Here is a 15,677-nt window from a genome sequence, read left to right as displayed (position 1 = left end):
TATTTGAATATTATGACTAAAAAATTTTGTTCGCATCAATTAAGAGAGCCAGCATGTCCTTTTTTTATTCAAAATATTGAATCGTAAACAAAATTTAATAGTTTGCATATCTTAGACTGACTCATATAAAAAAATTATTTGTCCGCAACAACCAAAACTGACGATATAAGCATTTTATTATGTAAATCTATATAGCCTCATAGTAAATGAGTTATATTTTCATGTAAGGATTGACTGTATAATAAAATAGGTAGCAATATTTGAATATTATGACTAAAAAATTTTGTTCGCATCAATTTAGAGTGCCAGCATGTCTTTTTTTTCTTCAAAATATTGAATTGTAAACAAAATTCAGTAGTTTTCATACCTCAGATTGACTGATATAATAAAATTATTTGTCCGCAACAACCAAAACTGACCATATAAGCATTTTATTATGTAAATATATATAGCCTCATAGTAAATGAGTTATATTTTCATGTAAGGATTGATTGTATAATAGAATAGGTAGCAATATTTGAATTTTATGACTAAAAAATTTTGTTCGCATCAATTTAGAGTGCCAGCATGTCCTTTTTTTTCTTCAAAATATTAAATCATAAACAAAATTCAATAGTTTTCATATCTTAGACTGACTCATATAATAAAATTATTTGTCAACAACAACCAAAACTGACCATATTAGCATTTTATCATGTAAATCTATACAGCCTCATAGTAAATGAGTTATATTTTCATGTAAGGATTGATTGTATAATAAAATAGGTAGCAATATTTGATTATTATGACTGAAAAATTTTGTTCGCATCAATTTAGAGTGCCAGCATGTCCTTTTTTTATTCAAAATATTAGATCATAAACAAAATTCAGTAGTTTTCATACCTCACACTGACTCATATAATAAAATTATTTGTCCGCAACAACCAAAACTGACCATATAAGCATTTTATTATGTAAATCTATATAGCCGCATACTAAATTAGTTATATTTTCATGTAAGGATTGATTGTACAATTAAATAGGTAGCAATATTTGAATATTATGACTGAAAAATTTTGTTCGCATCAATTAAGAGTGCCAACATGTTCTTTTTGTATTCAAAATATTGAATCATAAACAAAATTCAATAGTTTTCATATCTAAGACTGACTCATATAATAAAATTATTTGTCCGCAACAACCAAAACTGACCATATAAGCATTTGATCATGTAAATCTATACAGCCTCATAGTAAATGAGTTATATTTTCGTGTAAGGATTGATTGTATAATAAAATAGGTAGCAATATTTGAATATTATGACTAAAAAATTTGTTCGCATCAATTTAGAGTGCCAGCATGTCTTTTTTTCTTCAAAATATTGAATTGTAAACAAAATTCAGTAGTTTTCATACCTCATGCAGACTGACTAATATAATAAAATTATTTGTCCGCAACAACCAAAACTGACCATATCAGCATTTTATTATGTAAATCTATATAGCCGCATAGTAAATGAGTTATATTTTCATGTAAGGATTGATTGTATAATAAAATAGGTAGCAATATTTGAATATTATGACTAAAACATTTTGTTCGCATCAATTAAGAGAGCCAGCATGTCCTTTTTTTATTCAAAATATTGAATCGTAAACAAAATTTAATAGTTTGCATATCTTAGACTGACTCATATAAAAAAATTATTTGTCCGCAACAACCAAAACTGACCATATAAGCATTTTATTATGTAAATCTATACAGCCTCATAGTAAATGAGTTATATTTTCATGTAAGGATTGACTGTATAATAAAATAGGTAGCAATATTTGAATATTATGACTAAAAAATTTTGTTCGCATCAATTTAGAGTGCCAGCATGTCTTTTTTTTCTTCAAAATATTGAATTGTAAACAAAATTCAGTAGTTTTCATACCTCAGACTGACTGATATAATAAAATTATTTGTCCGCAACAACCAAAACTGACCATATAAACATTTTATTATGTAAATATATATAGCCTCATAGTAAATGAGTTATATTTTCATGTAAGGATTGATTGTATAATAAAATAGGTAGCAATATTTGAATATTATGACTAAAAAATGTTGTTCGCATCAATTTAGAGTGCCAGCATGTACTTTTTTTATTCAAAATATTGAATCGTAAACAAAATTCAGTAGTTTTCATACCTCAGACTGACTCATATAATAAAAATATTTGTCCGCAACAACAAAAACTGACCATATCAGCATTTTATCATGTAAATCTATACAGCCGCATAGTAAATGGGTTATATTTTCATTTAAGGATTGATTGTATAATGAAAAAGGTAGCAATATTTGTATAGTATGACTAAAAAATTTTGTTCGCATCAATTAAGAGTGCCAGGACGTCCTTTTTTTATTCAAAATATTGAATATTGAAACAAATTTCAGTAGTTTTCTAACCTCAGACTAATCGAATTGTAACCAAAACAGACCATATTAGCACTATATATAGCTGCATAGTAAATTAATTATATATCCATGTAAAGATAGCAATATTTGAACATTTAAATTGACGAGATGGTACAAATGTACATACTTATATTACACTTTATTGATATCCCTTTCAATACACTGTACAATTTACGTTTTTTTAATCATTTGTCATAGCAGAATCTTATCACGTTTATCCAAGGCAAACAAGGTGAATTTCGATTAAAAATAATGTATTAAATGCACCGAGTTATAGTTAGGAATTCGAAGAGACAAATTATAAATGACGAACGAAACAACGTAAACCATGATGTTTACATCCCATCATGTAAAAATATTCCCCCTATGTCACAGATAACCTTTCTTTCCGTATCGATATTTGCACCTGTAACTTTTGAAAAGAAAATATAGAAAATCTGCAAATCAGTAAAGTTAATGGACTTAATGAAAGTGATTTTGTGTAATTTAATATTTTGAATTAAAAGAGTTTTTGAATTGTTCTGGTTTGAAACAGATACTTTATTATATACGTAAAATATTAAGACTAAGGGTCGTTTTTATAAAAAAAAAAAAAATATGTGCAAATGAACTTGAAGTTTTTTTTCTAAATTTACCCAATTAGTTAACGCGAAAAGTAAACGTGCGTTTACTTTCAAGTGCACGTAAAAATACACTTGTAAAATCTGTAGTAAACGCCCGTTTATTTTTAAGTGCACGTAAAAATAAATTTGAAGAATTCTGAAGTAAACGCCCGTGTACTACTGACTAAACGGACACATAGTAAACGCCCGTTTACTAGGGTAGACATTAGAAATTTCCATTTCGACCACGTTAACGTAATTATAGTAAACGTGCGTTTACTAGTAAACGGGAGATTTGAAGTTAACTAACGAAATATGTGCACGCGGCGTTAACTTGCGTTTACTTTATGTAATGCTTGGTCTGCACCCAACTGTATGATGAGCTTTTAAAAAAAAAAATGCCATCAATCTATTGGATATAACAAAAAAACAGACTTCACCAGATATTTCTTTCTTTCAACAGTTCATAAGAGTATATGGACCATACATGCTAGTACGCAATTGGTCCGACCATATGTCTACAGTTTGATTTGTTTTAATCAATTAGTAATAAATCATGAATTTATAAATCAATATTTGTAATAATTTACAATCCCACTTTGAAATTGATTTATATCAGCATACTGACATTTGTATTTGTTAATATAATATTAAATTGCATATCCACATCCGTATCTTTGAAAATTTTTGAATAACCAAATTAGTATCATAAAATATTTAAATGCCGAACTAAGTATGTGTTGTAATAAGTGTAACTTCAAATAACAGTATATTATATTACGAGAAACACAGACAAAGATACATGTATATCAAGTATATTGGTCAGGATTTTTAAACTCGATCTGTGAAGAAAATTTAAGACACAATTTCAAATGTTCAGAACATGTCAAGCCTTTATGAGAAAAAAAAGAAGAATGTCGAAAACGTGTCTAGAAATTTCATGAAAGTTTTCCAATGTTTGTAACTTTTCAATGAATGTTTACACCAGTCATACTTTTGAAGAATGTTGAGTGTTTGTTCATGCAAATTGAAACATTTTATTTTCTTTTTGCACTTTTGGACATTTTTAGTGTTTGTTGTTTTTTTTGTCGTGGAACATACCGTATATTCTTATTATTTGATTTAACATTTTTTTATTACGAAACTTATTCAGCCACCAATATGTTGTGCCACAATAAGATTACTTCTGTTATTACCATTTTTCCAGGTGCTGGGCCCTGTTTGGTAAACTTTTTCTACTACAGAGAACTGGACTTGTGTTTTAAATTTGGACCGCCAATTCAAACATCCGATCTTTATCATGATTTCGTGTGTCCAGGAACAGAGCTCATGCGTATCGATTCTAGTGAAAGACAGGATTATATCATGCTTGTTACAGGTGATAAAAAATTACATCATATGAAACTACATTTTATCAGTTTTCATTTACCTTCATCAGAAACCTCAGAGCCAAATATTTGTTTTTTTACATTTTTTATATAAATAAGACCGTTAGATTTATCGTTTGAATTGTTTACATTGTTATATCGGGGCCTTTTATAGCTGACTATGCGGTATGGGCTTTGCTCATTGTTGAAGGCCGTACGGTAACCTATAGTTGTTAATGTATGTGTCATTGTGGTCTCTTGTGGACAGTTGTCTCATTGGCAATCATACCACATCTTCTTTTTTATCATTAATATGTGTTATTATATTTTAATTTTTCCAAAATCCGCTCACATCAAATGTTATAGTTATGAAAAAATGCATTTCTATTTATATTTATGTGAAAGGAAAGGAAAACATATTACTTTATACAAAATAATCATTAAATTTTCAAAATTATTTGGTTTCACCCTGTATCGCAATCAAACGCTTAAAACTAAATTATTTTTCACTATAATATTGAAAAAAACTATTTATCAAAAGTTCCATCACCATGATGTTTTTAAAAATCAGAGTCATCTCACATTTTGAAATCAGTGTTTCAAAGGTCAAAATAACAGTGACTATGCCAGGAATCTGTTTTATGCCAGAAAAAAAGATATTTCATTGGGTGTATTAGAGAAGAGGGGTAAAAGATACCAGAGGGACAGTCAAACTCATAGATTAAAAATAAACCGACAAAGCCGGGGCTAAAAAATATAGAGACAAAAATAATAGTACATAATACACAACGTAGAAAAATATAAACTAAGCAACAGTAACCTCACCAAAAACTGGGGTGATTTCAGATGCTCCGGAAGGGTAAGCAGATCCTGCTCCACATGTGGCACCCGTCCAGATTTCAAGAAATAATTGTTGAATGATTCACGCATCAATAAAAAAAAAAGATCTAAACTAAGTCCACAGGTCGAAAGTGTTTTAGATGCATCAACTGTTTTCGAATTAAAACCTTTGAACCATGTGTCTAAACAACGCTTTACTTTAATACACATCCTTAGGAAAACTTTTACTTTTTTCAAAGGTCAAGATCGCATAAGTAATACTTAAAGTAAAATTTTAACGAATTACGTTTTTTTTTTTTAAATTCAGGAATCATGAATTTGATTATGTAACATGATCTGTGTTAATACAATTTTGGATAATATATCTATAACTTGTTTGAAGTATTTAATAAATCAGGGGATACAAATTTCCATCAGCACGTTAGTAAGCAGGCAATTTTGACTGCCGTCCGCGTTCAAGCAAGGGATAAAACATTACTTTGAAGGGGAAAATCGCTGTGGACATATTTTCGTACGTTCATCAAATGAATTAAGTCCTGTATGGATCGATCAATACATGAAACTACTTAATGATTTATATCTGTAATCGATATTTATAACATACATCTATGTCAGCTGACATCGGGAGGGTGTACTCTATGTATATATGCATACAAGGTAAAAAGACACAAGGAAAATGGAAGTACAACGATGGATCTACGATGGAGTATTTCAGATGGCATCCAGATAACCAAGTGAAGCATCTAACGTCATCGTTTTGTGGCGGAAGGGTGACTACATGAAGCAAAATTCTCGACCAGAGGAGGAGTGTACATATATCTGTGAATATCGACCACATAATTACACACAGTCAGGCTTTAAATATAAAGAACCCTGTAGCAGTTTAAGATGTTAAAAACATCATCTGTATACATAAGCCAATTCAATTATGTTGTATTGAGTTTTACTGGTTGACAGTCATCATCGAACATATTTTAGAGATAATTCCATCATATTAAGGCGTATGTTCTCACCTTGACGAACAACAACTTTTACAGAAAAGGAGTTTGTTTTAGTACCATTATTAACCTTTAAACATATTGCTGTCTTACTATTCATGTTTCTAATATTACTATAAAAGAGATCACTTATGCCATTTTTTCTTACTTTATATAAAAGGCTTCCAAGACGCATAGTATCAAAAACCCGTTAAAACTACAAAACATGAATTAACTGTTTTGAACCCTTTTGGGTATATTTTTCAATTAAACATTTTAACGTTTTTAAAACAAACAGGTGATCACGTGTACGCTTTCCTACGCAGAAGCCAATTTGTTCTTTACATATTAAATTTCTTTTATCAAAAATTTTTATTAATCTGATATTCAATAACTTTGTATATAGCGTACCCAAACAACTAAATATAGATATTCCTCTATAATTTGATGGGTCTTCTCTATTACAACTTTTTAATAATGAGACCATAAAGCCTTTTGCTCATTTTTGAAAGAAAATTTCCAGACAAGAGCACATTATTAAATACTTTGAAGTAAAAAGAGATTGACTTGATTTTATCATTTCATTCAAAATTAAATCAAAACTTGATGATCTTTTGTTTTTTAATGAATAAATCGCTTCACATATTACTTTATCAGTAATCTTATTATCAAGTTTTGTGAAGATTTTTGCATCTTTTGATTTTTTTATAAAGAGTCTTTTATATTTTGAAATGCATTTAAAATTGAGGACTTATCATTCAAAACTTTGAAATAATCCAACCAGTCATTTCCAGATACAAACTGATCTGGAGAATGTTTTGTGTCGTAAAAATTTGAGATATCTCTTAATAATAATCATATAATAAGAACTATGATTATATCAAAAGAACCAAAATAGGTCCGTTGTAAACCGCACATGTCAACTGGAGTCGTTTTTTTTCAATGATGTGTTTCAAACTAGAAATTTCAAAAAGAAATAAATAACCATGCTATTAAACATTTAATTGTATACGGCCGAAAACAAGATAGAAATGTTCGGCACAGCCTCGCTCTCTACCTGTTTCTAAACCTTTAAGGAATAACATTTATTTTTGAAACAATGTACGGTTAATCTTTCTATATGCTACTATTATACATCTATTACTTAACACTGACATGATCATAGTTTTTGTCTTTTGTTTTGGTATTTTTAATTTGAAAATGATCGTAAGTTGGATCAGAATCACGCACAGTAATTACATGATCATATAGTTTCCCTTCACTCATTGTATCCTTTGTAAAATCGTTTAAATGATCATAATCTGAGTTGTTAGTTAATATATTAACGTCCGTTACGCCTTTTCTCGGTGTAACTAACGAGTATTCACTTGATTGTATTGTTGAAACTGTATCAATTGATGATGGTAAACTCCTTTTCACGGGGAAGACCTGATTTGTATTATTTTCCATATTATTGAAGTGTTTTCGTACTATCTGATTACCTCGATTAGGCATGTCATCTGTTTCAGAAATGTCTCGAGAGAATTTGCTGTAACCATTAGTTGTATTTGTTGAATCATTATAACTTGTGTTCGCAACTTCCTTTTTGAAAGAATCTTCCCGATTGATATCAATATCAGTGTAATTAGAATTGTCATGCATTGAAATATGTGTGGAGTTGTGCCTAAGATTTGATATAGGTCTTTCACAGCTCTCGCTTCCTTTATTTGTATGAAATCTGAAATAAAGACAGTGAACAGCATCAGAATGTTGGGTTTTCATATATTTCAACATTGTTGTGTTGGTGTTTTTTTTATACTGTACTGGGAAACAATAATGTAAAATTAGTGTTCCAGATCATACTGCTTTGATGCATTAGGGAAAATCCTTTCATCCGGCATTCGAATTGATTTATAATTGTTTGATCCCATTTTTTTCCTATAACTAAGTTCAAATAATTTTTAATATTAAACTGTTATTGAGGAATAACATGAATATATATACCAAAAAATCATTCAAGTTTTTTTCCCTTTTGCAGTATTTATATTAAGATATGTGAAATATTAAGGTTTTTGTTTTGTTTTGCTATTTTGTAAAGAGTTCATGTTTACACAGTAAAATCAATGATCAAAATATTTCTTTTAGATTAACGTCAAAGATAGTAAAATGCGTTTTTTTTATAACGGGTATGTTGTGCAACATAAAGCTTGAAAGGTACTAGAAGATATATTTACTTTCTCTTTATAACAAAAACTGTTGTCACACTTATTCCAATGACTAAAGTGGCCATCACAGCTGCTAATACCACAATATCTAAAATATTGAATATACATAATGTAATTCAGGAAAGACAATAGTGTTAGTGCGTTCGTAATAAAAATAACTACAATGGGAGAAAAAGAAACATTACAGCTTCTTAACTACGAAAATGTTTAATGTAAAACACTCCAATTCTTAAAGAATGATAAAACATTGCCTCTTTATCAATATCCCAATGAATTTTTCATAATGACTCCTCCAGACTGCTAGTGTGTACTTTGAGTGATTTCTATTTGCTCAGTTCAGGTAATATAAGTTGGACTTAACTTTTACTCTTCTTCACTAAATAGGACTAACAAATAAAGTATACTACGGTGTTGACATTTATAGTTTTTTTGTTTATCTTACATAATAATCTAAGTGTGGTCTCATTCTTGTGATTGTGCACTAGACATCACTTAGACAAAGTAAGCAATAAATATTCTGTACCATCAAATTCAAATCATTAAATCATTCACCTTCCAAAAACAGACGTTGTGCTTTCAAATATTGTAAGTTATATTTCTGTATATGGTTACAGAGTTGGTATATCTGAAGATTGCATGTATAACTTACATTAATAAATTGGGTAATGGCTTATATTGAATGTTTCATTTTGTCTTTAACTGTAAACAGATTATAAACCAACATGTGTATTGAACATACAATACATTTTAGTGGTCAATTACTTTTTAAATGTTCAGTATATTTTGCCAAAACAATTTAAGACCTTGTTTTCATTTGATTTCATAGTTGTATTATATGTAAAGCATTGTTGTTTCTTCGCAGATTTTTTATATTCTTCTTTGCATGTTAGACATAATGACTGGGTTATTATACTTCATGTTTAAATGTCAGATTTTGATAGGCCAGTTAGAGGGAGACAATTGCAGACCGGGAGACATTTGTTTGTGTCACCCTCATGTAGACCAATCAAAATCGATACTTAAAGGGAAAAAATGAGTTTACATCAAGTAATTACAGACAACACATAAGTTCTACGTTTTAGCGCAGAGCTTTTTTAGTGACTGTCAAAACGGAAAGAATGTAACAAGTTTCCTCCCTTCTGATAGTTTCTGTTGTTTTTTTTTAGAGTAGAGTTGTTATGTACGTGACGTCATCGTAAATACTTTAAATTTAAAATTGAACCATAAAAATAATAATGGTACGACATTCAGTATACATAATTAAATAACACATGACTGATAACACACATGGTACCCCTGGAAAGTCCATCGGTTGACAATAATTTTCCGGATAACAATCTGCTCTATCAACTTCACAGCTATGTGTTATTTACATAATTACCCAAGAAAAAAACATTTGTCTTACATGCATTTATGCTGCTACTGTCTTCTTCCGTTTGCATTTCAAGTGTTGCTTAAAAAATTAAAATAAATAGTTTGTAGTTGGAACGTTTTAGTTTGAAGTCTTCCATCTGTGTCAAAATTGCGAAAACAAATTCTAGATATGAAACCAACCACCTTCTTCGGTAGTTACCTTTATTTTAAATTCACTGAAATGTATGAGATAAAATTCTCTTACAATTTTGCATTACACATTGAACTTGTTATCTTTTAACTGTTAAATCAAAAACGTTTCAAGAGCTTCAATTGTTGTTCTCTGGATTATTAAGGTTTTTGGCGCGCTCTCGATTTCTATCTTCTGTCACTGAAGGGACATTGATTGTCGAAATGCACATCTGGTGCAAAAAGTTTAGTACCGTTTATGTTATTACATTGTTTAATTACTATTTTTTATTTAAAATTCAAAAGCAATCAGGTATAATACCATCTCATCAATAAACAGAATTCTAGTGTTTTGCACAATAATGAATGATATACTTTTTTTAACATTTTAACTAATTTTGTCAGTTTGTTTTATTTACACTCTAGGGTCAATATTATGAAATAATATACAAGTCAGAAGTTTGGCTAGCTAAAGAACGTAGACACGTGACGTGTTTTATCTATGTACAAACAAATGTGCAATGCAGTAATTGGCCTGTGATCAGCGTCAGTCTTGCTTGTCTAGATAGTGGTCTGCACATTTTAATTAGGCGGAAGTTGGATTGGAAAGCTTTGTTATGTGATCAATTATTATTTGTTGTCTACATATCTTATCGTAAAGCTGACAAAAGTGTACCGTTTTGAAAAACTTCTGCTTCTGTATAATCTGTCGTATTCGAGCATTCTGTTTTATCATTTGAATCTGAAATCAAAGTGAACTTTCAAGATAATACAGTTTTGAATAATTGCTTTGTCGGTTCGAAAATATAGACTCGCAACTGTGCTGACTGTCTTCCGTTATTTGACTTTTGAATTTTATTTGCATGCCTTTGTTCTACATTATTTTCAAATATGGAAATATGTGAGTAATATTTCAGGAGAAAACATCCATCAGGTCAACAGCCGTAACCCACTAATGTATGATCAGTCTTTACTTTAATTTCACCTCACCCTTCAAAAAGTGTAAATATTTCGTGATATACGTTTTATCAGATGTTTTTTTTTTGACACCGAGTAGCGCCAATTATGTTTACCATGTCAACTACAAAGTTAACACGGTTTTGAATATGTCATTGCAATGTCATTTTTGACATGAATCCGGAGTCCGTGATTTTTGAAAGGGATAGTTAAAACTTTCAAATAAAAACTGTAAGTAGAAGAAAATACTGTTTAAAACATTTCTTTTGTGGAGGAAACACCACAGTTAACGCAAACGCAGGAATGACTCGTTATCATATTTTTATGCGATATCATTCATACAGGGGACAATAAAAGATCAAACAGAAATCAATGTGCTACATTTGATCATAAACATTAAGTGTGTATGAGTTTTCCATTTACAATACTACTATAAAGGATCGAAAAGTGATATTATCAAATGGCAAAATAAGTGGCACTTTATTTGAATTCATAATAACTTTAAACTTCGTTGTTATTCTTACATATGAGAAGATGTGGTATGAGTGCCAATGAGACAACTCTCCATCCAAGTCCAACTTCTATCTAATATAATCTTACCGTTTTGTAGACTTGTCGTTACAGCAGATATCAAAGCATAGGAACCTTCAATAGTTCCGGATGAACCTGAAACGTGTTGTTCAAATGTAATGTATATCGTATGAAAATGTTATGTACTTGCTCTTACATTGAGAAAAATGGCATATTTAGATCCTCATTCAAGCAACATAGTAATGGGATAATCTGAGTTCTTCTGGCCACAGATTTGGCAGCTTTACGGGGAAAATATTATTCTTTCGCCGATAATTTATTTTTGTCAAAGTATTATTTACAGCTGCTTACACATGCTAAGTTTATTCGATATTGACTCTTTACTCACGACTTCTTTTGTTCGTATTTTGTTGTGTCTTAGTGAGTTTAATCTCGCATGTCTTTTTTGTGCAACGCAATATAAAACTGGGAATGGTATTGGGAATTTTTAAAGAGAAGACACACGACTTAAGGGCCAAACAACACCCGAAGGCCACCAATGAGTCAGCAAGAACAACCCGTACCCGCAGGCGTGCTTCAGCTTGCCCTAAGACAACAATGTGTACTGGAGCAGTGTTGATAAAGGCCATACTAAACTCCAAAACGTATAAATGAACTAAAATTGAAATACATACAAGACTAACAAAGACTCGACGCTCCTGACTTGGGAAAGGTACAAATATACATTGCTTTTACATGTATATACATACTTACCTGTTTTACAAATGAAGTGGTTTTGGATACTGCAATTACCAAATGTTAAACCACTTCTGTCGTAGTGGCCACATGTAACAATTCTGTTTTTAACAGTCTCAAAGCCTATATCTGAAAGATTCAATACAGTATCCGTTTAACATTTGTGTTTATTCCAAAAATAGCCGGACATATTCAATAAACCCAAACATATATTTGTGCTTTGATTGGCTGCATGAGGCACCCATAGCTCTCATAACTATATATTGTTTTCACAGAAGCTGTTTAGTATTAATCACTATTACACAAATGTATACTCATTGTTTATTGATCAAGTGAATATAATATGTATAAGACCCAACTATATGTTAATATTTTTGTGCAAATCTTAACTTTAATCAATACACATTCACCAATTCGCTAATTTTTCTTCAAAATGTATGATTTTCAAACATGTTTCATTAATACGATACTAAATAAAACGTTACAATTTATTGCAAACATCATTCGTTTATTGTCAATCTATAACCGCTTAACGTTAAACATCACTGGTATTAAACTGATAACAGTAAATGCAGTTATGGTGATCCCAACATGGCGGAACCCAAAACAGGTAAAATCGTCTTTTTGTACATTGTAACTTCTCCGTGTACACGCATTGTTTTAAAGAATTACTCAGCCATATAGGAATCACCGTAACTGCAGTTACGGTGATCAGTTAAACATCAGTGAAACATGTTCAAATATAGAACAATCTGACTAAATCATTAGTTTACTTGATCATATTGTGTTCTAGCATAACAGTACCATATTGACCCATATGATGGATATCTAACTTCTGGCTTCTCACGCCAACCCAGTGCTGTGCGTTTCGCTGGTCTAATTCACAGCTGTTTGTAGAAAGCAACAGAGGAAATGTATCTTGTTGAAACACACAACCCCATAGTAAAGCATCGTATGTTGCATATTCAGTGGGATAGTTAGCATACTGGCCGTTTCCTATGTCAAAAGAACGATACATTTGTATGTTAAAAGACTGATACATTTGTATGTTAAAAGAACGATACATTTGTATGTTAAAAGAACGATACATTTGTATGTTAAAAGACTGATACATTTGTATGTTAAAAGAACGATACATTTGTATGTTAAACGACTGATACATTTGTATGTTAAAAGACTGATACATTTGTATGTTAAACGACTGATACATTTGTATGTTAAAAGAACGATACATTTGTATGTTAAAAGAACGATACATGTGTATGTTAAAAGAACGATACATTTGTATGTTAAAAGAACGATATCTTTGTATGTTAAAAGAACATTACATTTGTAGACAAAAACATTATGCGCATCTTCTTAGACATGTAAAACATATCGTTACATGATGCATGTGTAACTTACTACGTACATGTACCAGTATAGACTGATGTTTTTTTAGAAATAAAAGAATAAAATATTTTCAAGTGGTTAACAAGAGTAAGGTTAACAATAGAAGATCAATTATCTCGATACACCGAATGACACCCGAGTCGATACACATTCAGCTTGTAATTATACGACTTACAATCAAAGTAAAACATGTAAATGTACTATCTAAGGGTGCATTTTTTTCTAACACAAACGATGCAAACGACTAAGCGCGCACATGTTTTGATCATTTGTTTCTAACATACGTTTGCAAAGTTTACATAAACTTTGATAAACTATGCAATTGCTAAAGATGCGTCTACAGTTTGTCGTTCGTCGTTGGTTAGTACAAACGCTACATTTGTTTCTAACTTGAACTTGATTAAACGATATTTTGTTCTACGTTTGTAAAAAATATGTTTACCAACAACATGTGCATGCAAATTGAAAGTTCAAACAGGGTCCGTAAAAAATTTGTATTTGTTTCTACTTTCGTAGCGTTTAGAAAACAACAACAAACGCCACACAACGTTTACAAAATTTTGGTTAGAAAGAAATGCAGTTTAAATGTATACTTACGACACTGTGCAATATATCGTTGATTACAATCGTCTTTTTCATAATGCTGTTGAGACGAAATGCAGTCTGAATAAACACAAGATTTGAGAGTATCGGTTGGATTATCAAGATGGATATCAGTGTCATTCAATACTGAAAAAAAGTATTCAAGTCTTGATAAAAAAATACTTGTTTGGATGAATCTATTTCTTTATTTTAATTTTGTAATGTGTAAATGTTAAAACACCACAATGAAGTATATGGTCTGATATATAGTATTGATTATTGTATATAACAAACACAAGTGAATTTGTGATAGTTATATTTGTTACAAAGTTTTTAGGTAATTCAATATGTTCATAACTGACCATATATTGCTTCCTTTTTAAATATTTTTTAAATGATTTTACAGATCAGGTTGAAATGTAATTTGTCCACCATCTATTCGTGTATTAACATCTAAAAAATGATCGTTTGTCACAGTATGCATTTTATTGTTAAAATTTGAAGAGCCCCATATGTTGTATAAAATTATAGCCGATTACATTGCGTATGAATAGACAACGGTAATATATTTGGTTAGCGTGCTTTCTATCTGAACCCTGAAGTCATTATTAGATTAGGTATTCTAGTCTTCTTTACACACGCCTACTTGTATTTTTGTACATCTGATGAGTTAAGCCTATTTCAACTGATTTTTATAGTTCGTCCTTATGTTGTATTGTTATACCACTGTCCCAGGTTAGGGGGAGGAGGGTTGGGATCCCGCTAACATGTTTATCACCGCCACACTATTTATGTCAGGAGCCTGTAATTCAATGGTTGTCGTTTGTTTATGTGTGACATATTTTGTTTTCGTTCATTCTTTTATATAAATAAGACCGTTAGTTTTCTCGTTTGAATTGTTTTACATCGTCATATAGGGGCCTTTTATAGCTGACTATGCGGTATTGGCTTTGCTCATTGTTGAAGGCCGGGTGCTGACCTATAGTTGTTAATATCTGTGGCATTTTTGTCTCTTGTGGACAGTTGTCTCATAGGCAATCATACCACATCTTCTTTTTTATATTTAGCATGTTTAAAGTAGACTAGTCCGACAGATAAACAATCTGTATGTGGAACTAGTCTTATTCAAAAGGAGGGTAGTATTCATTGCCTTATGATAACTTTACGGTTCAGCTAGCAAGAAAGCTAACCAAAGAAATAACCTGTGCCTACACACTCAATGCAATTGACTGTAAATAGCATGTGAATACACATTTGTTTACATTTGATTTCATACCAACGCACATGCATGTATATATGTGTAACACTCCCAAATGTATCCTTCCCCCCAAACGTGTCCGATTCCCCCAAACGTGTCTATTCTCCCCAAACGTGTCCGTAATATTCAATATTTCCCAAACGTGTCCGATTTCATAACCCCAAAAATGTCCGATAATTGTTATTTGCCAAAACGTGTCCATTATTACACGCCAGAACGCCTCACGTCTTTTAGCGCTAATACATGCATGTCCC

At 30.8% G+C, this 15,677-nt stretch overlaps 2 protein-coding genes across 2 annotated transcripts in view; both read right to left on the bottom strand.

Moving 5' to 3' along the window:
• Positions 1 to 7,209: 7,209 nt before the first annotated feature.
• Positions 7,210 to 12,315, bottom strand: LOC143054258 (uncharacterized). Its single transcript, XM_076227216.1, has 6 exons — positions 12,210 to 12,315; positions 11,526 to 11,591; positions 10,645 to 10,710; positions 9,832 to 9,879; positions 8,436 to 8,514; positions 7,210 to 7,939 (listed from the first exon to the last, which is right to left on the bottom strand). The coding sequence occupies exons 4-6, from the start codon at positions 9,866 to 9,868 to the stop codon at positions 7,363 to 7,365; spliced, it is 693 nt and encodes a 230-aa protein (XP_076083331.1). The 5' UTR covers positions 9,869 to 9,879; positions 10,645 to 10,710; positions 11,526 to 11,591; positions 12,210 to 12,315; the 3' UTR covers positions 7,210 to 7,362.
• Positions 12,316 to 12,960: 645 nt separating this feature from the next.
• Positions 12,961 to 15,677, bottom strand: part of LOC143053711 (uncharacterized) — a 28,125-nt gene continuing 25,408 nt past the window's right edge. The window contains exons 13-14 of the mRNA XM_076226498.1: positions 14,181 to 14,312; positions 12,961 to 13,187 (exon numbers count right to left, since the gene is read on the bottom strand). Of these exons, the coding sequence (XP_076082613.1) occupies positions 12,961 to 13,187; positions 14,181 to 14,312 (359 nt within the window). The remainder of the gene's footprint in view (positions 13,188 to 14,180; positions 14,313 to 15,677) is intronic.

The sequence above is a fragment of the Mytilus galloprovincialis genome, chromosome 12 (assembly GCF_965363235.1).
Source record: "Mytilus galloprovincialis chromosome 12, xbMytGall1.hap1.1, whole genome shotgun sequence".
In the NCBI taxonomy this organism is placed as follows: Eukaryota; Metazoa; Mollusca; class Bivalvia; order Mytilida; family Mytilidae; genus Mytilus; species Mytilus galloprovincialis.
This window is presented reverse-complemented; position numbering and strand designations above follow the sequence as displayed.